Here is a 22,901-nt window from a genome sequence, read left to right on the forward strand (position 1 = left end):
GGTTTTCAAACTTGTGGGCACGTGCACGGGCACACGCCGTTTAAACGGATTTTTTTTCGGTGACCACGTTACTTTTTTCCGTTGACACGGATTTTTTTTTCCTGTGGCCACGGAAGGAAAAGCCGTGGGCACGCGGTAAAAAAGGCCGTTAAAAAGAATTTGAAAGGCCGTTGACACGGCTGTCAAGATTCCGTGTCTACGAATCAAGCACACGGATCGCGAGTCGTGAATGTTGAACTATTCGATTAAATCTTCCGATTTAAGTAAAAGTCGTTTTCACAACTTTGAGTCGTTGTGGTGGTTACGGCTTGATGTTAGGTAAACAATAAACACCGAAATCGGTATCAAACATTCACTGATCGTGGCCGCTCTAGTAATGGCACAGAAATAAATGAGAAATACTTATTCCTTATAATATGTGGGTTAATTTGGTGTGTGTTATGTAGCGATAACACGTAAATACAGGACGAGAGTTTTGTTATGAACTAGTCGCGGTTTCGGCTTCTTGTTAGAGAAAAAAAGAAACTCCGTTGGTATCAGACATTCGCTGATCATGACCGTTCTTGTGGAATCTTACAGAATTCATAATTCCTTATATTCCTCATAATTCGAGGATTTGTTTGATGTGTGTTATTTGCGGATATGTACGATAATGCGTAAATACGTTTTTTTGTTAGACAAACTAGAAGCTCCGAAGTCGGTATCAAAGGTTTACTGATTATGGCCGCTCTAGTGAAATCGTACAGAAATAAATCAGAAATACTTATTCCTCAAAATTCGAGGATTTATTTTATGTGTGCTATATGTGTATATGTAAGATTGCGTAAATAAGGGCGAAAATTGTGTCATCAACTAGTGGCGATTTCAGCTTGTTTTTAGACAAACAAGAAACTCCGAAGTCGGTATTTTTTAGCAATTTCGCGCACTTTTCGAACATTTTGTCGCTTGTTTCGTCTTCGTTGTTGATCATAGTTTTTGTTGTTTGATTTGATACTCGAGATGGTTTGAGTTAAATACTTCGATATCGATAAACTAAGCTTTCTTATCAAGTATGCTCACTACTCTACGGCAATCGACGTGTTTATCTATGGAAGGAGGAGGAGGAACGGAGATAAACAGCGACAAAGATTTGGCTGTAGTTTTAAATTGATGTTTACTCACTTCCCGCGATTTAAGGGAGTAATGCATGGTCAAACATAACGCGGAGGATCCCGAGAACGTGATCATTAAACAGTTTCGGAGTTTAATGATAAAAGACTTAGAATTTTAAGCAGTTTAAGAGTTAAATGATGAATAAAAATTCTCATTGACCTTCATTCAAAATCTTTGCGGCCTATCATCCGATGTCCACGACGTACACTCGATTGTCTGCAATCCTCCATACGACTTTGAAAGCCGTGAACTTAAGTCTTTTCTACAGTTTAAAAAAATACTGAAAGTCGTGGGCTAAGATTGTGCAACCCGTGTCCACGTAAAGAATATCCGTAGACACGGGAAAAAAATCCGTTTAATATCCGTTTGTTTTTGGCGTTTACACGGAAAACCTAAGTGTACGTGTTCCCACGGACGGTCACTCATGAGATGTCATCCTCCATCTCTTCCTAAGATTTACAAAAAGTAACGACACAGTTGAGGTAATGGACAAAAATAGTGCAAATGTTTTCTTTGTACAATAATGATCGTAAGTCCCGACCCTAACCCTGCTACGGCCCTTCTCGTATTCGTTAGTATACTCACTTGTCCACGCTACGTCAGAGTAGCCACCAAACACGTATCGGCCCCCAACGCTCACGAGTACGATGTTCGGCGCTTTGCCGTTGCATTTTTCATGGAAGGTCCTGGCAGCCCAGCCATCTCTTTTTGCAGAGAAACATCTGACCCAGCGACTTTTTGGACTCTGCTGCACGGGCTGCAGGAATCCCAAGAGATCTCGGAGGTACTCTGGACCTTTGCCGCTGAGGATGGCGGACTTCTCAAAAACTGCAACGGAATTACACCATCCAGAGATATTATAGATAAAGGCTTGTACTTCATGGTATGTCCATATTGTATCCTTCTCCTCGTATTGAGCGATAACGAATTGGAAAACTAATCTTATGAAATACTTGCCTCGGGATAATCACGAGTATGTCTAGATAAGGAGATAAGTGTAATAAAAAGTAAAAATTTGGGGTAAACATCAATAGAAAAATACTTAAACAGGAGGCAATTCTCTAAAAATAACGATAGAGGCAAACAAGAAAGTTGTCAATGTTCTCGACGTCACGTTGGATCTCGGGAACCAATCGTCCACAGAGAAAGCAATCACCCTCCCAACCTCATCAAGAACATTTCAATGCTGGTAAATAAAGGTATCAGCGAGATCTCTTCATCTGCAGAATGCTGAACAGAGCGGTGCCGGGATACCAACATGTGCTCGACCGCAGTGGATACCAGCACCGCCTGCAGTTCCAACGCCAAAAGACCCAGCAATAGGCAGAAACTGGAAATCACCCGTAAATCTGAGCGATGCAGCTACAACTACGCACTTACAAAAAGTTTGTAAATGCGCAAAAAGGGGACCCAGAGAAACCTGGAAATAGCCTGTAAATAGTCTGTAAATTATCTGCAAACCTTTGGGATGGAACTAAAGCTTCCCATTGCATAGATTTCCAGACTATTTTCAGGGTTTTTTCTGAGTCCCGTTTTAGCGCATGCTCTTGGTATCATTTCTCCCAATACGGATTATTTCCAGTTTATTTACAGACTATTCAAAGACTTGCTGTCATTGTGAGAAGACTCTAAACAATCTACATACTATTTACAGACAAATATGGCAATTCTAGGGTTTAGAAATATACCAGCACCGCCTGCAGTTCCATGCAGCCAACGCCCAAAGACACAGCACTGGGAAGAACCGTGGCCGGAAATAACGTGGCTAGATAACACCCTAAAGAACTAGCAAATGAAAAATAACGTTGGGAAAATATTTCTTCAAATAATCAAGGATTGCTTGAGTCATACGATCTTGATAGGAATCTCCTCAAATTTAGTTATTCCTGCATGCCGAGCATGGGCGCACGAATCAGCGCTCATAACGAGAAATTAATGACGGTGCGTGCCTAACTACAAACGTCATCTACCAGGCCAAAGTCGAGAGTGAGCATAGTAGAAGCACATACATCTGGTTCACAGGTGACACGTTCAAGTCACGCTACAACAACCATACAGCGCCCTTCCGTCACGCTACAACAGCCATACAGCGTCCATCCGTCACGCCACAACAACCATACACCGTCCTTCCGTCACGCTACAACATCGAAACAGCGTCCTTCCGTCACGCTACAACAACCATAAAGCGCCCGTTTGTCACGCTACAACAACCATACAGCGTCCTTCCGTCACGCTACAACAACCATAGAGCGTCCTTCCGTCACGCTACAACAACCATACAGCGTCCTTCCGTCACGCTACAACAACCATACAGCGTCCTTCCGTCACGCTACATCAACCACACAACAACAACGAAACAGCGTCCTTCCGTCACGCTACAACAACCACACAACAACAACGAAACAGCGCCCTTCCGTCACGCTACAACAACCATACAGCGTCCTTCCGTCACGCCACAACACCACACAGCGTCCTTCCGTCACTCTACAACAACCGCACAGCGTCCTTCCGTCACGCTACAACAGCCACACAGCGTCCTGCCGTCACGCCACATCACCACACAGCGTCCTTCCGTCACGCTACATCAACCACACAGCGTCCTTCCGTCACGCTACAACAACCACACAGCGTCCTTCCGTCACGCTACAACAACCACACAATGTCCATCCGTCACGCTACAACATCGAAACAGCGTCCTTCCGTCACGCTACAACAACCATACAGCGCCCTTCCGTCACGCTTCAACAACCACAGAGCGTCCTTCCGTCACGCTACATCAACCACAGTGTCCATTCGTCACGCTACAACATCGGAACAGCGTCCTTCCCTCACGCTACAAAAACCATACAGCGCCCTTCCGTCACGCTACAACAACCACACAGCTTCCTTCCGTCACGCTACATCAACCACACAGTGTCCATTCGTCACGCTACAACATCAAAACAGCGTCCTTCCGTCACGCTACAACAACCATACAGCGCCCTTCCGTCACGCTACAACAACCACACAGCGTCCTTCCATCACTCTACAACAACCGCACAGCGTCCTTCCGTCACGCTACAACAACCATACAGCGTCCTTCCGTCACGCTACAACAACCATACAGCGTCCTTCCGTCACGCTACAACAACCACACAGCGTCCTTCCGTCACGCTACAACAACCACACAATGTCCTTCCGTCACGCTACAACAACCATACAGCGTCCTTCCGTCACGCTACAACAACCACACAGCGTCCTTCCGTCACGCTACAACAACCACACAGCGTCCTTCCGTCACGCTACAACAACCATACAGCGTCCTTCCGTCACGAAAGCAAACGTCACACAACAGAGCTAAGTAAACACATCTAATCCCTAAATCTGAAGAACAATTCACTATGCATTGAAACATTATAGCCCTGGGTTATATACATTCGTTTGACAAAAGGTTGTCCTCAATAGGCTTCGCGACTACGCGACAAGCCCGCATGTAAGCATGGGTAAAAAGCACTGAAGCGCCTAGCTGCATATATTAGCCAACGTATAACTTCAGTCTTATGCAGCTAGGCGCTTACCCGTGCTTACATGCGGGCTTGTCGCGAAGCCGGTTGAGGACAACCTTTTGTCAATCGACTGTATATACAAAGCGCTGCAATCTATGGCTTACCAAGAAATATCTTATCATTTGTAAGTACACGTGCTGTAGGCACCTTAACAAACGAAACGAGCTGACAGGCGTATGCTGACACGCAAGGGAGTCGACTTTAGACAACGCCTTGAAAACTTAATACAAAATTAGTCTAGCACCGCTGCACGCGGCCATACTTGAGAAGAGTTCTCTCTCTCTCTCCAAACTGGCCTTTAGTGTGTTATTTACAGGCTGTGTAAATCACTTTTACAGACAATATTACGGCTTGAGAGGGGGCCGAAGAAAGACTGGAAATAGCCTGTAAATAGTCTGTAAATTTTCTACAAGCATGTGCGATGCAACTAAAGCTACCCATCGCCTAGATTTACAGACTATTTCCAGGCTATTTCAAGAGTATTTCCAGGCTTTTTTCAGGGTTCTCTGGGTCCCGTTTTAGCGCATACTCTGGGTATCCTTTCTCCGAATACAGATATTTTCCAGTTAATTTACAGACTATTCAAAGACTTGCCGTAATTGTGAAAAGACTCAATCTTCATACTATTTACAGACAAATCGTCTTTGATAAAGAACCCAAAAACTCCTCATCCACACCAGGAACACCATCCTCTTCATCCATTGTAGGTACAGTACCGCTTTCGAACATATGCACATGTGTTCGCGAAATTGTTCGCGAACATTGCGAACAACGCAATAGCAGCTGTTGCTGTTACAGCGGATTACAGTTATTTATAATCAGAACACAATTGTATTAGAGAATTTACCTGTATGCTCATCAACTGAGATCTTCTTTGAAAAGGAACCCCAATACTCATCGTCCACTACAAGACGAACTTGACCCTCTGTACAAGGCTGATCCACGGGTTTCTCTGCAAGACTCGATAGCTGGGATAGCACTTCATTCCTGATGGACAAGACATCCACATCATTTGCTTCCCTGCACATTCTCTCAGCAAACTCCAAACTGCTACGAGCACTTGCAAGTCTCATGGATAGAGTCTCTCTCTGGGCAGTCAGCTGCTTCTCTTGCTTCTGACAAGCTGACTCGATCTCCCCTCTAAGATCTGATCGCATCTTCTCAAGAGCCCCTATCTGCTTATCAATAAACTGATCCAGATCCCTTCTGGTCGCACGTTTATTTTCCTCGAGATGTTGTTGAGTCTCTTCAACCAATGCCATCGCCTGTTCAATATCGGTGATTTTTGATGCAACTTTTTTTGCACTTCCCAATATTTCTTCTTTCTCTCGAGCGATAACATCACTTGTGAAAAGGTAGTCATGATTTTTATGATCAACAACGGTGCAGTCCCGGCAAATTACTTCCTTACAAGATTCGCAAAACAGTTTCAGCACTTCACCTTCATGTTTGGTGCAGTAGGAAGTTTTGCTCATTGCAAGTAACTTTCCGCTTTTGATCTCATCAAAACTGAGGATAGTGTGGTGTTGCACTGGTTGAAATCTCTTGTGAGCCGAGATGCACTGCTCACAGACAAAGTGATCGCACTCGTTACATCTCCCTTGGGCAGGCTCGCCGCTATCACACGATTCACAAACTGGTTTCTTCTTGGAGTCTTCAGATGTCAACAAAGGAAGAACAGAGAGAATACTGTTGATCATGAAATTCACCTTCAAACTCGGAACATCTGCTGGGGAAATGTAAGAGAAAAAAATAAGTTAATGGAGTTTGCATACTACCAATTTAAAACCGGGGGGGGGGGGGGGGTGCCCGTTTAGATAGATGTATTAGGGTTTAATATTGGGCTAATAACTAATTCTTTTTTGGGAACATTTTTATACGCATTAACTATGTAAACAATGGAGGCAATTTACTTGTGAGAAGAATTTAATATTAGAGTGATTCATATATATTTAGTTGAAATGCACTTGTCGTTAAAATTCATTTGTTTCATGCAAAACAATGCAAAGCAAAGCGTTTGTTACACAAAGTTGTTTCAGGGTTTATTAACTAATAGATGTATTTTTGATATGCTCTCTTGATATGACAGATTACCTGGAATTCCGCCTTACAGAGGGGGCACACAAGTTTTCCTCTCCCTTCAGAGTGCACTGCCAGCTCTTCCAGGCAGTGCCGACAAAATGAGTGCAAGCAAGGCAGCACTCTAGGATCGTTGAAGTGCTCTATACACAAAGAGCACGTCACCTCATCCTCGAGGCGCCTGCTGGCGGATGTTGCCATTTCTACGCATCAACAATAAATGGTTATTAGATAACCGAAGTAGCAGAGACATAATAATCAGCAATTATTCGCCGAAGGCGAAGAGAATAGCGGTGGATAGAGACGCTTCGCTTCTCGGACAACTTTTTATTTTTCGTACCATTTCTCATCCTATGCGGATATCCCAGCCGCCAGCAGGGGTCTATTTACTAATCATTCCGAGATAGCGAAACAATCAGAGCGCGCGTTCTTATGAAGTTTCCGCCCAGTATATACAAATGCAGAATCCCTGCACTTTATCATGTCAAACAATACATCAACCATTGATGAAGTTCTATTAAATCTATATTAAAGTATATTAGAGTATAATGTATATAGTACGTAATAAATTCATTGCAATGATCTTTGATCACACATGCTTATCCGTGAAACCATTTCAGATGTAGCAACTCACTAAAACTACCGCTCGTTTTGACTCAGTATCCGATTAGAATTCTTCTTACTTCTGGGACAAAATAATGACTATAAATTCTCAACGCTTGGAGAAGTTGTAGGAAGCCATATAGAAGAATCCGAAGCAGTGTTGTGGTATTTATTTGATGTTTATTTTGTTGTAAATTCTGGAGTTACATCTTTGTTCTTTGCATGACCAAACAAATTACACCTCCTTTCCCTTGAATAAACCTATTCCTAAACCTTAATCTCTAAGGCTTAGATGTCTAGTTTTACCGGAAATCAATACATGATCAATACATTACAACCAATACATAATTCTGCGAACCTGGACAGAAAGTACGAATCAATGCAAAAGGCCCAAATAGTCGTGATAGTAAACCAGAAGAATAAATACAATACACCAAAAACTGGTATTCGACTCTGCCATATTTTCGTGTTTACAGCTAAATTCGTTTTTGCGCGACCTCGTCAGATCCAAGATCCTTGTCTCGTTTGGGAATAGCGAGTAGTCAATCAACACCTGACTTCGGATAGTAGCCATCGCATCGATATAGGTTTCCAAGGAAAATCGAACTGAGTTTAGCAGGCTCTGCAAATAACATATCCCCGTGTCAGTTTATTAGCTAGGTGAGTTCTCGGAGTTTAATTCTGCATACAATGCGTGAAAAAGATTCGACGAAATTCTAGAATTGTAGTATAATTTTGCATAAAAGTGTTTCACCTTGGCTTAGTTCCATCATTGTTTTTTTTTAACTCTAATCATCATTCTAAAAATTTTAAAGGGAAATAAAACAGTCATTACCCGTACACACTAGTTCACTCATGTTGATCTCACCGTCTCAATGAACCGAATACCAATTTTGCAGAGAAGCACCGTAAAATTTAGGCAGTAAAAGAACTAGGTTACAGTAGATATAGTAGAGACTTTGAAATCTTTGAGGTTCGAAGTGAAATTATCCCTCGCATAGTCCTGATGGTTCCATTTTCTTGCCGTAGTTTGTGATCGCGACGCTACTGTTAATTTACCGTTCCACGAATGATTTACATAGACCCGTTTGATTGACTACGCGCTATTCCCAAACGAGACAAAGATATTGGCTGCGCAAGGGTCGCTCAACAAGTAATTTAGCTTTAATAAGACTTCTTCAGTGTGCCCAGAAGTCTTATTGGAGACAAAAAAAATGTCAGAGTCGAATACCAGTTTTTGGTGTATCGGACAGACAGAATGAAATAAGACTTCTTCAGTATAATACTTATTGACTTCCTTACTATGAAATAAGACCCAGCTTATCAACAAAATTAATTTCACATTGCCTGATTTGACTCTAGGTCATTTTTTAGAGTGATCACTTCACCTTCAGTCGCTTGCCAAAATTCATGATCAACTGTTTTTGGAATTAGAAAACAATTTTCTTTGAAAATAAAATGCTAGATAATTATAACAAACACTGATCATAACAGATAGTTGCATTCAGCTATTGGGTGGGCTGTAAAGAAAAGAGAGTTTTATAGATTAATCCATAAATCTATGGCAATTACGGTCAATTTTCCCCTTCACAGAGAAGAGATTTGTGACATTCCTACTTTGAATAGGTGTCCATCATCAAGTCCTAGACTTTCTATTTTTATAAAAACTTTATTAGAAGAACGTCCAGCCTGAGATTTCACGAAATTTTTTGAACTTGCTAAGAACATGCCAAGGCTCAGATAGCAGAAAAAAATCTTTTTGAGTCCTGGTGTGTTCTAAAATTCAGAATCAAATTGTGCTCATAATAACAACCCTTATTATTGCTATTGATCATTAGTGTACTTCGCTTCCTAATAATTCATTGGGTATTATATTCTTATATACATTTAAATTTAAAACATTGGCCCAAAAATAAGCAAGGCCCAGCCTCAATTGAAAATTAGACGTTCTTATAAAAAGTAAGTGTAAACTATTTTTTTAGCTGTTGTTGTTTAATTCCTCACTGTTTAGGGATTTTGCTTGCATCAAATAAGCACCTAAGTTGCTAAAACAAGCATTTATGGAAGGTATGGTTTACATTTACAGTACTCTTTACTGCATGAATGCGAATCTTTTCTAAGCAGTTAACAATAAATTCAAATAGTCACTGATAGATATTCTTTTGTGTGATTCGAATGATTTATCACAGATTTTTATTTCTAACAGGTACTTCCATTTTAGCGCTATTGAATTCTATTCAAACTTCCCTCAGTTACTACAGAACTACAAAAACAGTCAACTCTTCAGTTACCCAATAATCATGGCGAGCCTATGTTTGTACCTTAATGCTTGGTTTATCATCTGAATCATATGGGGGCAACCAAGGGTAAGAAATGAATGGAATGTTTGACAAGTTATGGCTCAAATGTTGAATAAATTAGTTTTAAAACTGCACTTATAAAAAAAAACTTGTAAAATGTTTGTAGTATTGGTAAAAAATTGTAAAAAATATGTGGGCTTCCTGTGTTGCAGTGATTTGGAACTTATATACTCCGTGCACTGTATACTTGGGATTTTATATACTCCGGAATATAGATTACTCTAATAGCGGGAGGGATACATTATAGATCCCGCGGGTCTTGTTTTTTTGTCAGTTTATTGCTTTGGATCTATCTGTTTGTAATGACCAGATAAACAACTCATCTTGGACCATAAGTACATTTGGTTATGTGGATTACATACTGCCTAAAAGATTCATCTTAAGTGAAGATCTCTCTTAAAACTAGATGTACCAATCTTTGATGCACAACTTTGTAACAAAAACAACGGGTGAGATAACACATAATAAATCAAATAAAGATTGCCAATTGCCAAAACAAGGTTGGTAAAAAGGTAGATTAAACATGGATTTTACAGTTTAAGACGCGACCTTTGGAATTTCTCGGATGTTTAGTGGAATCGAATCGAAAGCGGAAGTGAAACTCATTTCATGTCACCTCCACAGCTTTATTACGTCGAAGACAAATGAATGGATCGAATTTTAGACGCCTAACAAATAAAGGAACAGATAAAATAGTGGAAATACGCGAAATAAATACCTGTTTCTTGTCGAAATCTTCTCAGACGAATCTCAACTCAAAATGGAAGCGTCTGATCAACCCTTCGGGAAAGACGCAAAGAATCTAGACCCTAGTCCCCCTCGCGGTCACTCGGATCGCCCCCTGTCACGCAAGGCGAGCTCAGCAGTCACATACGGAACTAAACAAAACAGAAGCAAACAGCGGTGTTTCTGATAATATACAGTAAAAAACGATATTTATGCGCATTTGCGGTCTCGATAATATAGAGTAAAGACGGCATTTATGCACAATTGCGGTAATTAAAGTATAGAGTATAATGTATATAGTACGTAATAAATTAATTGCAATGATCTTTGATCACACGTGCTCATCCGTGAAACCAATTCAGATGTAGCAACTCACTAAGAGTACCGCTCGTTTTGACTCAGTATCCGATTGGAATTCTTCTTACTTCTCGGACAAAATAATGACTATAAATTCTCAACGCTTGGAGAAGTTGTAGGAAGCCATATAGAAGAATCCGAAGCAGTGTTGTGGTATCTATTTGATGTTTATTTTGTTGTAAATTCTGGAGTTACATCTTTGCTCTTTGCATGACCAAACAAATTACACCTCCTTTCTCTTGAATAATTCCTAAACCTTAATCTCTAAGTCTAAAATGTCTAGTTTTGCCGGAAAATGACAATCAATACATAATTCTGCGAACTTTGGCAGAAAGTACGAATCAATGCAAAAGGCCTAAATAGTCGTGATAGTAAACAGGAAGAATAAATACAATACACCAAAAAGTGGTATTCGACTCTGCCAAATTTTCGTCTTTACAGCTAAATTCGTTTTTGCGCGACCTCGGCGGATCCAAGATCCTTGTCTCGTTTGGGAATAGCGCGTAGTCAATCAACACCTGACTTCGGATAGTAGCCGTCGCATCGATATAGGTTTCCAAGGAAAATCGAACTGAGTTTAGCAGGCTCTGCAGATAACATATCCGCGGGCCCAGCTATGTCATGGTATCCCTGTGGTATCCATTAATTAGCATAAATAAATGTGCTAGAACCCGCCTTTATGAATGGTACACACAAAGCTAGAAGCTCTATTAAAAGGTTGAGTTACCAGAACCATAACTGTCAGAAGCCAGGATTTAAGGCAGAGCAAGCGGAAACACACCGGAATACCTGGTCGGTATTTTAAACTCCGTTTGTTGTCAAAATCGTCGAAATATGGCCGAACTCGCTGGTCTTCCGAGTCCTCGCATGGATTGGAGTTCCACAGACCTCCCACAAGCCTTCAAGAAATTCAGAGCTACTTGCGAGCTGTACTTTTCCGGGCCACTGAAGGAAAAATCAGAGCCGGAGAAAGTTAGCTATCTTCTCATCTGGACGGGAGACGAAGGAATCGAGTTATCCTCTACTTGGGCTCTCTGCCGACGACAGCAAGAAGCTCGACACATACTGGAGAAAATTCGAGGAGTACGTCTCGCCGAAAAGCAACTTTCGCTTATACAAACTACGAACCCTCAAGCAACAAAAAGAGGAATCAGTGGATTCATTCCTAAGAAAGGTTAGAATTTTAGTCAAAGAATGCAAATACACAAACACTGATGAACAAATCATTGATGCTTTGATCTTTGGATCAGCAAATCCAAAAGTCCAATCAAAGCTGCTCGAGCATGACAACTCACTAACACTAGACAAGGCTATCGATATAGCACGCACCGCTGAAGCAACTCAAGCGCAGTTGGCAGACATAAGGGCAGAGCACCCAGTCACAGCAGTTAATGCTATGAAGCAATCTTGTACTCACACAAAAACCAAGACCCAGTCTCACAGTACAGCATGTGGAAATTGTGGTACTAAGCATAATATGTGAGAAAGGTCTCTTTGCCCAGCTTACAATTGTGAATGTAATTCATGTCACAAGCTCCACCACTGGGAAAGAGTATGTAAATCTAAAAGCAAGCCGCAACCATCTAAAGTCCAACACAAGAGGAAACCCAACAAGGGGAAATTTAGCAAGAAAATTCACACCATTGATGAAAGTGATTCTCAAGAGCCCCCTGCATCCCAGTTGTATTACAACTCGATTGCAATTGATAGTATTGTTAAGGGCGAAACCCAAGCCATAGTGAATCTGCAAATTGACTCTGGTCAAGTCACGCAACAACTGCCATGCAAGATAGACACGGGCGCTGAGGGAAACATCCTCCCCATTGGTTCATACACACAGCTACACCCAGACACACCCCGAGACCAGGACGGTCGACCCCAAGGTTTGAAACCATCAAACACCAAAATAACAGCTTTTGGTGGACACATAATAGAACAGTATGGAACATGTTTGTTATCATTATCACATGGTGACATTACTAACAAGTGTGCTTTTCATGTCGTTGACACAGAAGGTCCTATCATACTAGGTCTGCCGACATGCAGTGACATGAAGCTAGTTACTCTAAACCATGGCATTACAGCTAAACCAGCCTCAGCGGCAACAGCTCCAGCATCTATGGATCACCCAACAGATAAGTCTTCACTTCTCAGTGAGCACGCCGAATGTTTTAAGGGCATAGGGTGTTTTGAGGGGGAATTTCACATTATCCTAGACCCTGCTGTACCACCTGTATTTCACCCCCCGAGGAGGCTCCCTGAAGCTCTTCAACAACCCCTGAAAAAAGAGCTTGACAGTCTTGAAGCACAAGGTATCATTGTCAAGGTCACTGAACCAACAGAATGGGTGAACTCTCTTGTTTGCGTCACAAAACCCAATGGAACTCTTAGGCTCTGCTTAGACCTTAAGGACTTAAACAAGGCCATTAAGCGCCCCCACCATCACACCACTACCATTGACGAGGTCCTGTCTAAGCTTAATGGAGCGCAATACTTCTCTATTGTGGATACTCGTAGTGGTTATTGGAACATTAAGCTTGACCTTGAGAGCTCCATGTGTACCACATTCAACTCACCACATGGCAGATACAGTTTCTGTCGACTCCCATTTGGTTTAATTTGTGCTCAGGATGCCATTCAGCGCAAGGTTGACGAGACCTTCAGCGACCTCCCTGGCGTGACTGGAATCGCAGACGACATCATCATCTATGGCAAAACTCGTGCCGAGCACGACAGTAATCTGAAGGCTGTCAAGCAGCGTGCTCATGAAACTGGTATACGGTTTAACCCTGATAAGTGCAAAATCGCTTGCACTGAGCTGTCATTCTTCGGACATGTCATCAGCTCCTCTGGCCTCAAAGTCTACCCAAAGAAGATTGAAGCCATCATCAACATGGACCCCTCTACGAGCCTGACAGATCTGCAGACCTTCCTAGGAATGGTGCAGTTCCTCAGTCGCTTCATTCCTAACCTTTCCTCTGTTTCAGCAGTGCTCTGGGATCTCACCAAGAGCAGCAGTGATTTCCAGTGGCACACAGAGCACCAGGCAGCAGTTGTACAAATCAAGCAGCTCATTACCTCCCCAGGCTCCCTCCAGTACTTTGACGGTCGTAAGCCTGTGACCATACAGGTAGACGCGTCCTCTCGAGGCCTAGGTGCTACTCTTCTCCAGGAAAAAGGCCCAGTGGAGTACCGGAGCAAGCTCTTGACTGAGACTGAACAGTGCTACTCAGACATCGAGAGAGAAATGCTAGCCGTTGTGCATGGCCTCGAAAAATTAAACTACTATGTATATGGCAGGCATGTCACAGTCCAGTCTGACCACAAGCCACTAGAGGCAATCTTTAAGAAACATATCTCTAGTGCACCACCCCGCATCGCACGAATGATGCTCCGCATTCAGAAATATGAAGTACGTCCCTGGGAAGGAGATACCATTGGCCGACGCGCTTTCACGCCTGAATCCTTGTCCTGCCGACACCATTCCCGACCTCGATGTCTCAGTACATGAGCTCTATTTGCATCTGAACGCAAGTCCCACTAGAGTGCGACAAATCCAGGCAGAGACCGCGAAGGATCCAGCCCTAACCTAACTCCGATCGATCGTCAGCAATGGTTGGCCTGAGAAGAGATCAAAGTGTCCGCCCCACCTTCACGGCTATTGGAACTATCGTGATGAGATCACAGTCTCCGATGGTTTGATCCTCAAGGGCAACCGCATTATTATTCCAAAGACCCTACAGGCTGACTTCCTCAAGTAACTCCACTACGCCCACCAAGGTTCTGAAAAATGCAAGCTACGCGCAAAGGGCTCCGTCTTCTGGACAAACATCAACACGGACATCGAAGACATGGTGAAGAGTTGCGCCCCTTGTCAGAGAAACGCAAGGATGAACACCAAAGAGCCATTGACACCTCACGACGTGCCGTCCAAGCCGTGGCACACCCTTGGCTCAGATTTGTTCTTCTGGAACAACGCATGGTACTTGCTCGTCGCAGATTACTACAGCAAGTTCCCACTGGTCCGCAAACTAAACGATGTTAGGTCTGAGCTGTCATCAAGCACATGAAGTCTATCTTTGAAGAGAACGGAATCCCCGAAAAGCTGATCACTGGACACGACACGCAGTACACTTCATCGATATTTGGCGACTTCAGCAAAACATATGGATTTGAACACACGTCCACAAGTCCATACCACTCCCAAGCTAATGGTTTCATCGAAAGGAACGTGCAAACCGTCAAGAATGTGCTTCAGAAATGCAAGGAGTCAAATTGTGATCCACACCTAGCCATGCTGTGCCTCCGCACCACACCGATCGACCATAATCTGCCCTCACCTGCAGAACTCCTGAATGGCCGAGTCTATCAGTCTAACCTACCTGGAGTTTCCAGAACAGCTAGGCTGGACTCAAGGTAGACCATGATGCCAACTCCAAGCTACAAGCCAGACAGGACTTACAGAAACTCTACTTTGACAGATCATCGAAGGAACTTCCACCACTTCCACCCGGTAGTAATGTGTCAGTATTCAACCCACACAACAAGAAGTGGGAACCCGGCACGGTACGCAGTCAGAGGTCAGCTCCCAAGTCTTATACTGTTGAGTTGTCAACAGGTAGTAGGTTCACACGGAATCGGAAACACCTACGGCCATCAGCGGTACCTGCTGAGAAGCCTACCGATCATCCAGATATTCCTGTTGATGGTGATACAGCACAGTCAACATCCAGTGATGGTCCGAGCCTCGCATCAGGAAAGGCTACAGTAGAGCCTCCCATCATCGCAAGCCCCCAGCCTTTGCGTCGCTCAGCTCGAAACATCAAGCCGCCTGACAGACTGAGCTTGTAGAACACTTGATATGTTTAAGCAAGCATGATTTCACAACACTTATTTTGTCTTGCTACTGTTTGATACACTGTTAACTTTGGACATTGCTATACCTGATTAGCATTTTCAGTTTAGAGACACTGAACATTGATTGTAATAGTTTACTTAGGAAAAAGGGGATGTCATGGTATCCCTGTGGTATCCATTAATTAGCATAAACACATGTGCTAGAACCCGCCATCTTGAATGGTACACACAAAGCTAGAAGCTCTATTAAAAGGTTGAGTTACCAGAACCATAACAGTATGTGTACCTCATTTATATGCTATATCTCTGGCTATACATGGAACAAAGCTATACATTCCAATGTTTCTTATACCATATTACAAATACATTTGAGGTACACACACAGTGGCAGTTATCAATGGGCCAGAGAAGTATGAGACAATAGCAGAGAGCTTGAAAGATGTTCTTGAAGAAATTGATGCAGTGCAAGATGATGGCTATGTAGAACTTGATGGCAAGAAGATAAATGTAGAGTTCTTTCTGGGCGGAGACTATAAGGTAACAGTCATCTACAGGTTCTTAGCAGAATGTGACATTTAAAAAAAACATCTAGTAATTTGCTTCCTTTTTTTCAGTTCCTCTTACAAACAATGGGTTTGAGGGCTGCAAACTCAGCATATGCTTGTCTTTGGTGCAAAGTTCACAAGAAAGACAGGTAAAAATTGTTAAGAATACTAGGTCTAAGTGACCTACAATACAAGGTAACTGTTTTGTAATTTCCCCAGAGGTGATATGAGCAAGGATGATGAGTATTATGAGAAGGACCCACTACGCAGGACCCTACAGGATATTATCGAGTGTGGAAAAAGAAAGAGAATTACTGCTGTGTAAATAAACCCCTATTCAACATCGAACCTGACCACACTAATAGATGAGCTCCACTTAATGCTGAGGGTGACAGACATCCTGATAGATAATGCAATAGAAGATGCAATGCAGTGGGATGAAAAGGAAAAGGTCAATACAATCTACCTGATAATATACTTTTTATGACAAATAAAGTGCTTATATAGGACATGAATCTGTCCATGTACAATTACTATAAGAAGTGGAAAAACTGTAAGCAATGGAATTGTAGTATGTTGTAGTAAAGTTTAAAAAATGTAAAGTGCCACTGAGCTTTAGGAAATGGCACTACAAAAAGTTGACTCAAAGCAGAATTTTTTTTATATTTCAGATCAGTAAAAGATCACACAAAGGAAGCACAAGCTATCTGAGTCAATTAGTACAAACTATACGGTCGTGTGGGGTATCATTTCAAGTGTGGGAGAAGCTTAATGCAGATGGTAGGGGAAGTGGTACCTATGACCTCACAAGTTTGATGGGTAGCGATAGAAAAAAACTTCTGAAAGAGCTCCCAGAGAAGCTCATTGGTGTCCTACAGCCATCTACAGCTGCTAGGGTAGCAGAAATCTGGAAGGTAAATTTAGCATAATTATGCTGAAATCATTCTCACTGAAAATTAAAAAGTAAGCTATAGAGATATAAATTGTATTTTCATGATTCCAGGATTTCCACCATTTGTATTTTGATTGTTTCTAACTGGAAACCACCATCCATGAATGTCTATCAAAAAGAGGTAAAGCTAGTAGTGTTTTAAAATAATTAAAAAAAAAAAACATTATGATCTTGATAGAATCTGACAAAACTATTATACCTGTTTTTTGTAACAAAATTCCACAGGCTAAAGAATGGATAACCAAATTTGGTAGCCTAGGTGATGTGAAGCTTGGCTACAAAAAAGAGCGAGTGACATGCTACATGCATGTTGCAGCCTATCATGTTCCAGCCATGATAAGGCGCTATCAAAACCTGAAGCAGTTTAGTAGTCAAGGTGGGTAAATAATATTATTTTTAGTAAAAATCAAAAAGTGAAAAGTTTTGAAATGATTGTATACTATAAATACTTCTATAGGTCTGGAGAAAAATAATGATGATGCAAGAAGAGTGGTTTTGAGGAAATCTAACCTCCTTGATGACCCCTGTGAGGTTCTGCAAGCAGAGAAGGAACTCCCTCTTCCCTATGTCAAACGAAATGCCTAATATTGGGAAGAGGAAATTAAGATCAAGCGAAGACGAGGGAACACAAATTAAGGCTCAACTAACTTTATTTGTCACCAAGTGCAACTTTAACGAAAGAAATTGTTACTTTCTCTTGAAAAGCCCGGATCAGTTCACCGTCCTGGGCCATCGTGAACGATTTCAAAAATGTAAACTGGCTCTTTGCGTTTTACCTTTACGCCTGTTCCAAGTAAACTGACTGTTTGTGTTTTACCTTAACGCCTGTTCCATGAAAACTGACTGTTTGCGTTTTACCTTTACGCGTGTTCCATGTAAACTGTTTGCGTTTTACCTTCACGCCTGTTTCATGTAAACTGGCTCTTTGCGTTCTACATTTACGCCTGTTCCATGTAAATTTGCTCTTTGCGTTTTACCTTTACGCCTGTTCCATGTAAACTGGCTCTTTGCATTTTACCTTTACGCCGACTCCATGTAAACTGGCTGTTTGCGTTTTACCTTTAGGCCTGTTCCATGTAAACTGGCTCTTTGCGTTCTACATTTACGCCTGTTCCATGTAAACTGACTGTTTGCGTTTTACCTTTACGCCTGTTTCATGTAAACTGGCTCTTTGCATTTTACCTTTACGCCGACTCCATGTAAACTGACTGTTTGCGTTTTACCTTTACGCCTGTTCCATGTAAACTGGCTGTTTGCGTTTTACCTTTACGCGTGTTCCATGTAAACTGGCTGTTTGCGTTTTACCTTTAGGCCTGTTCCATGTAAACTGGCTCTTTGCGTTCTACATTTACGCCTGTTCCATGTAAACTGACTGTTTGCGTTTTACCTTTACGCCTGTTTCATGTAAACTGACTGTTTGCGTTTTACCTTTACGCCGACTCCATGTAAATTGGCTGGTATCTGGCTGGCACTGACGACACCACTCGTTTGGTTTAGCATCGTTTTGCGCAAAACAGTGGCCATTGATCAAGCAGGAGTCATGCTAAAACATTGAGATGATAATGAAACATTCATGGGAATCAGTTTAAGGCATATCGGCGAAAAGGGGACAAGACGGCGTATTTAGGGACGAGCTAGGTGCTATGCTCGATTGATGCAAGGGAGCACGGCAGAATGTGCTTCATTAAACGCGCGATTGAGATTATTACGAAAATAAACCACTTTGTTATGGAATCTGGGTAAACCCCAAGAGTAGAAAGTCAGAGACTCAAGACTTATAGGCCAAAGTCGGAAAGTTATCTAAAATATCGAAGAGTTTTACTTTTCCTCGCTCATGAATTTTATTTTTACTTTAAAACATATTTCAGATATCTTGTTCGACTCTCGGCCTATAAGTCTCGACTCTAAGGGTTTACCCAGACTCCTTTGTTATGCAACGCGTCATGTGTGTTTGTTTTGTAAGGGGAGTTATCAGTAGCGCTGTTGGGGGTGTGGGGCTCGGATTATGAACTGGATTATGTTTGTCAACTGTGTCTTTGTTCGTATCATCGGGATATGGGATACGCGTAGTGTCGACACGAAGTGCCGACGAAGGATGCACGATGTGCATCTCCCTCTCTTCGGAAAGCATTCGTTAAATAGGAACACATTTAGCCGTGCTCCCTTGATTGATGTGCTCATTTTTTTATGATTGTTAATCCCTTCTGTCTATTGGTATTAGTAAATCTATCAAAATGATGGGGGGGGGGGTCTGTCCCTTACTCGGTGGAAAATAGTTTTCGTGTTATAGATGGTACCATTCTATAAAATTTTAATCGAGTTAACGGGATTGTCGAGTTATCTAGGCCTAGATCCCTCGGATGACATCAAACCCTCACACTTTAACAAATTCATAAATCTAAGTCTAAACTTTTTAGAATATTTTTCAATCACTTTTTATAGCTGGTGATATTTGGGATATACTTCCCAGGGGGAGAGGGGAAGGGGGCGTTCGTATACATACCCTGATGACACAAGTGCCTGTCTTGCTGCACCTCCTACAGACGGAGTCGTACGATATAAACCTCATCTTTTGCTTACTTGCGTCGATCTTGTTGTTGGAGATCCTAATGTACAGTCCTCCCGCGGGGGTCCCGGGATTGTCGTAGTCCCCTATCTTCGTTGGAGGGTCCGGAAGGCTGCATTTGACCCCAAATAAGTCAAACTGTTCGCCTTGTAGCTCGTGTGGTGATGAGTTTGGTGTCCAGTTGTTGCCATACACCTGATATGAGATCAATCACAGTTTAGAAACTGACAACGGGACTGTGAGATAAACCAAACTTATTTTTTTCACATTGAATTCGGTTGCGTGACATGTGAGATTCTCTTAAGGTATAAATCTATCACCAAAGATGTTGGTCTTCTTGCATGGCCTCCTTCTAATGTCACACAGACCCCTATCGTGAATCCTAGGAGAACCATCGACTTTAATCACACATTGAGAAGATAAATACTGTTGTTTTTGTGATTGTTGATAATGGTGAAGATAGTAATGAACGCTGGCAAGGAAGAGGAAGAGGACGACGATAATGATCTTGATAATGGTTACGATGACGATGATGATGATGATGATGATAATGATGATGATGGTTATGGTGATGGTGATCGTGATGGTGATGGTGATGGTGATCGTGATGGTGATGGTGATGGTGATGATGATGGTGATGGTGATGGTGATGGTGATTACGATGTTGATGATGACGGCAAAGAAGACACGTGATGATGATGATGATGATAACGATGGAAAAAATATTATGATGACTTTCCAGTTTCAGCCATATTGCCTTGGTCATGACAATATTGTTTGAGGGTCATTACCATATTGTTTGAAGGTCATTACCATATTGTTTGAGGGTCATTACCATATTTTTTGAGTGCCATTATCATATTGTTTGAGGGTCATTACCATATTGTTTGAGGGTCATTACCATATTCTCTCAGTCATAGACTTCGCCTCTCGGTCTTCTCTCTCTATTACTGCAGTTTTACATATAAAGCGCGTACACAGTACACAGGGGGATGCGCAGGGTGCGTGCGCACCCCCCTTGGCGGCCAAAAAGTGGGCCATTTCTTATTAAGGAATCTTCAAATACTTTGCTTTTTTCAGATGATACCTATTGCTGCGCACCCCTCTCGGCAAATCCTGGGTACTTGGCTGCATATTCTGTGTACTCTCGCAGACGACTGTAACTAAATCGCCTTCTGGTTTCTGCCATTCAATCCTTAGAGCGTTTCAGCTGGCCAGCACTAAAATGGTTTCAAACCACGCCACCTCCCCTTAAGGCGCTGACCAGCGCTGAAACAGCACCAAATTCCGTCATGGAGGCCAAAAGGCGATTTAGCAGTTGGAATTCGTTGACACGAGTTCGCCAATATTGAAAACTGCAGAAATGATACGGAAACGATGTGTTGATTGACATCTTACCGTTTGTTCACCTACCCAAGAAGTTCATGTACTGTGTCGATTGACATGTTATCATTTGTTTACCTACCCAAGAATTTCTGGTACTGTGTCGATTGAAATGTTACCAGTTGTTCACCTACCCTAGAAGTTCTGGTACTGTGTTGATTGACAAGGAGCAGTCTAGTGATGTGAAACCTTCTTCGCAGATACAAGTGCTGTTTGAGCAGTTGCCATGGTTACTGCACTCGTTAAGGCAAAGGTTTTCTACGATATCTGAAAATAATGATGATGAAAAAAGAGCTTATTGATATGATAAAGATGATTGTTATGATATGAAATATTTAAATGGTAATCTTCTAACAATTTACCTTTGCATAGACCAAAATAACTCCGGGAAGAAAAAGTATTCATTGTATAATCTTGTCTAATCTTGGATGACTCAAATAAACTGGTGACCATGGTAACGGTGGGATCCTTTATTTTTTATCAATGTTCACCGTGCCAATGCTCAGCAAGAATGCAGGATGGGGGAGGGGCAGTCTTGGGTTTGCAAGTCGCCTCTTCTGACCTTAACAAAGCGTCCAAAAATAAAAACGTCCTTAAAAGCCCAGCCATCAAAACACCTAATCTTTAAAACGCTAAAAACGCTAGACCTAAAATACACTAGACCAAAATCCAGCCAATAAAACGCCTAACGATAAAAACGCCCAAGCTTCAAAACGCCCAAAGATAAAATCGCTAGACAAAAATAAAGCCCAACCATTAAAACACCCAACTTTTAAAATGCTAAACACGCTCGACCATAAAAACAGCCATTGTACGTGGTCCCTACGTCATCACCGTGTGAGAACCCGACTTGGCAGTTATCAAAAATGCCCACATTGTTAGTTGTGAGCAGCTAACAATGCTAATGTATGTTATCCAAATGCGTGTTATACTTCATCCTAAGCCGACAGGTCATCTAAGATTCCAAAACAGATCTATAATCAGTATGGCGCGTCCAAAGGCCCTCCCCCCCCCTTTTCCCCTTCACTTTCCCTCTACATTCCACCTCCCCTCCCCTTCCCTCTACATTCAACCTTCCCTCCCTCTCCCTCTACTTTCCTCTTCCCCTCCCCTCCCTCTACATCCCACCTCCCCTCAACCTCCCTCTACATTCCACCTCCCCTTCCCTCTCCCTGTACATTCCACCTCCCCTCCCCTCCCTCTACTTTCCTCCTCCCCTCCCCTCCCTCTACATCCCACCTCCCCTCCACCTCCCTCTACATTCCACCTCCCCTCCCCCTCCCTCTACATTCCACCTCCCCTCCACCTCCCTCTACATTCCACCTCCCCTCCCCCTCCCTCTACATTCCACCTCCCCTCCCCCTCCCTCTACATTCCACCTTCCCTTCCCTCCCTCTACATTCCACCTCCCCTCCCCCTCCCTCTACATTCCACCTCCTCTCCCCCTCCCCCTACATTCCTCCTCCCCTCCCCTCCATCTACATTCCACCTCCCCTCCCCCTCCCTCTCACTCTACATTCCACCTCCCCTCCCCCTTCCTCTACATTCCACCTCCCCTCGCCCTCCCTCTACATTCCTCCTCCCCTCCCCTCCCTCTACATTCCACCTCCCCTCCCCCTCCCTCTACATTCCACCTCCCCTCCCCCTCCCTCTACATTCCACCTCCCCTCCCCCTCCCTCTCCCTCTACATTCCACCTCCCCTCCCCCTTCCTCTACATTCCACCTCCCCTCCCCCTCCCTCTACATTCCACCTCCCCTCCCCCTCCCTCTCCCTC

General features: G+C 42.7%; 2 protein-coding genes and 1 long non-coding RNA gene across 3 annotated transcripts in view; 1 reads left to right on the top strand and 2 right to left on the bottom strand.

Moving 5' to 3' along the window:
* Positions 1–22,901, bottom strand: part of LOC116611725 — a 46,704-nt gene that overhangs the window by 2,656 nt on the left and 21,147 nt on the right. The window contains exons 4-6 of the mRNA XM_048721454.1: positions 6,748–6,979; positions 5,545–6,440; positions 1,738–1,980 (exon numbers count right to left, since the gene is read on the bottom strand). Of these exons, the coding sequence (XP_048577411.1) occupies positions 1,738–1,980; positions 5,545–6,440; positions 6,748–6,979 (1,371 nt within the window). The remainder of the gene's footprint in view (positions 1–1,737; positions 1,981–5,544; positions 6,441–6,747; positions 6,980–22,901) is intronic.
* Positions 16,560–17,278, top strand: LOC125559743. Its single transcript, XM_048721350.1, has 3 exons — positions 16,560–16,675; positions 16,896–17,138; positions 17,228–17,278. The coding sequence occupies exons 1-3, from the start codon at positions 16,604–16,606 to the stop codon at positions 17,258–17,260; spliced, it is 348 nt and encodes a 115-aa protein (XP_048577307.1). The 5' UTR covers positions 16,560–16,603; the 3' UTR covers positions 17,261–17,278.
* LOC125559747 lies at positions 19,752–21,209 on the bottom strand. Its single transcript, XR_007306413.1, has 2 exons — positions 20,830–21,209; positions 19,752–19,937 (listed from the first exon to the last, which is right to left on the bottom strand). It is a non-coding gene; the product is annotated as an uncharacterized LOC125559747 (long non-coding RNA).

Source organism: Nematostella vectensis, chromosome 14, assembly GCF_932526225.1.
Source record: "Nematostella vectensis chromosome 14, jaNemVect1.1, whole genome shotgun sequence".
NCBI classification, from domain to species: Eukaryota; Metazoa; Cnidaria; class Anthozoa; order Actiniaria; family Edwardsiidae; genus Nematostella; species Nematostella vectensis.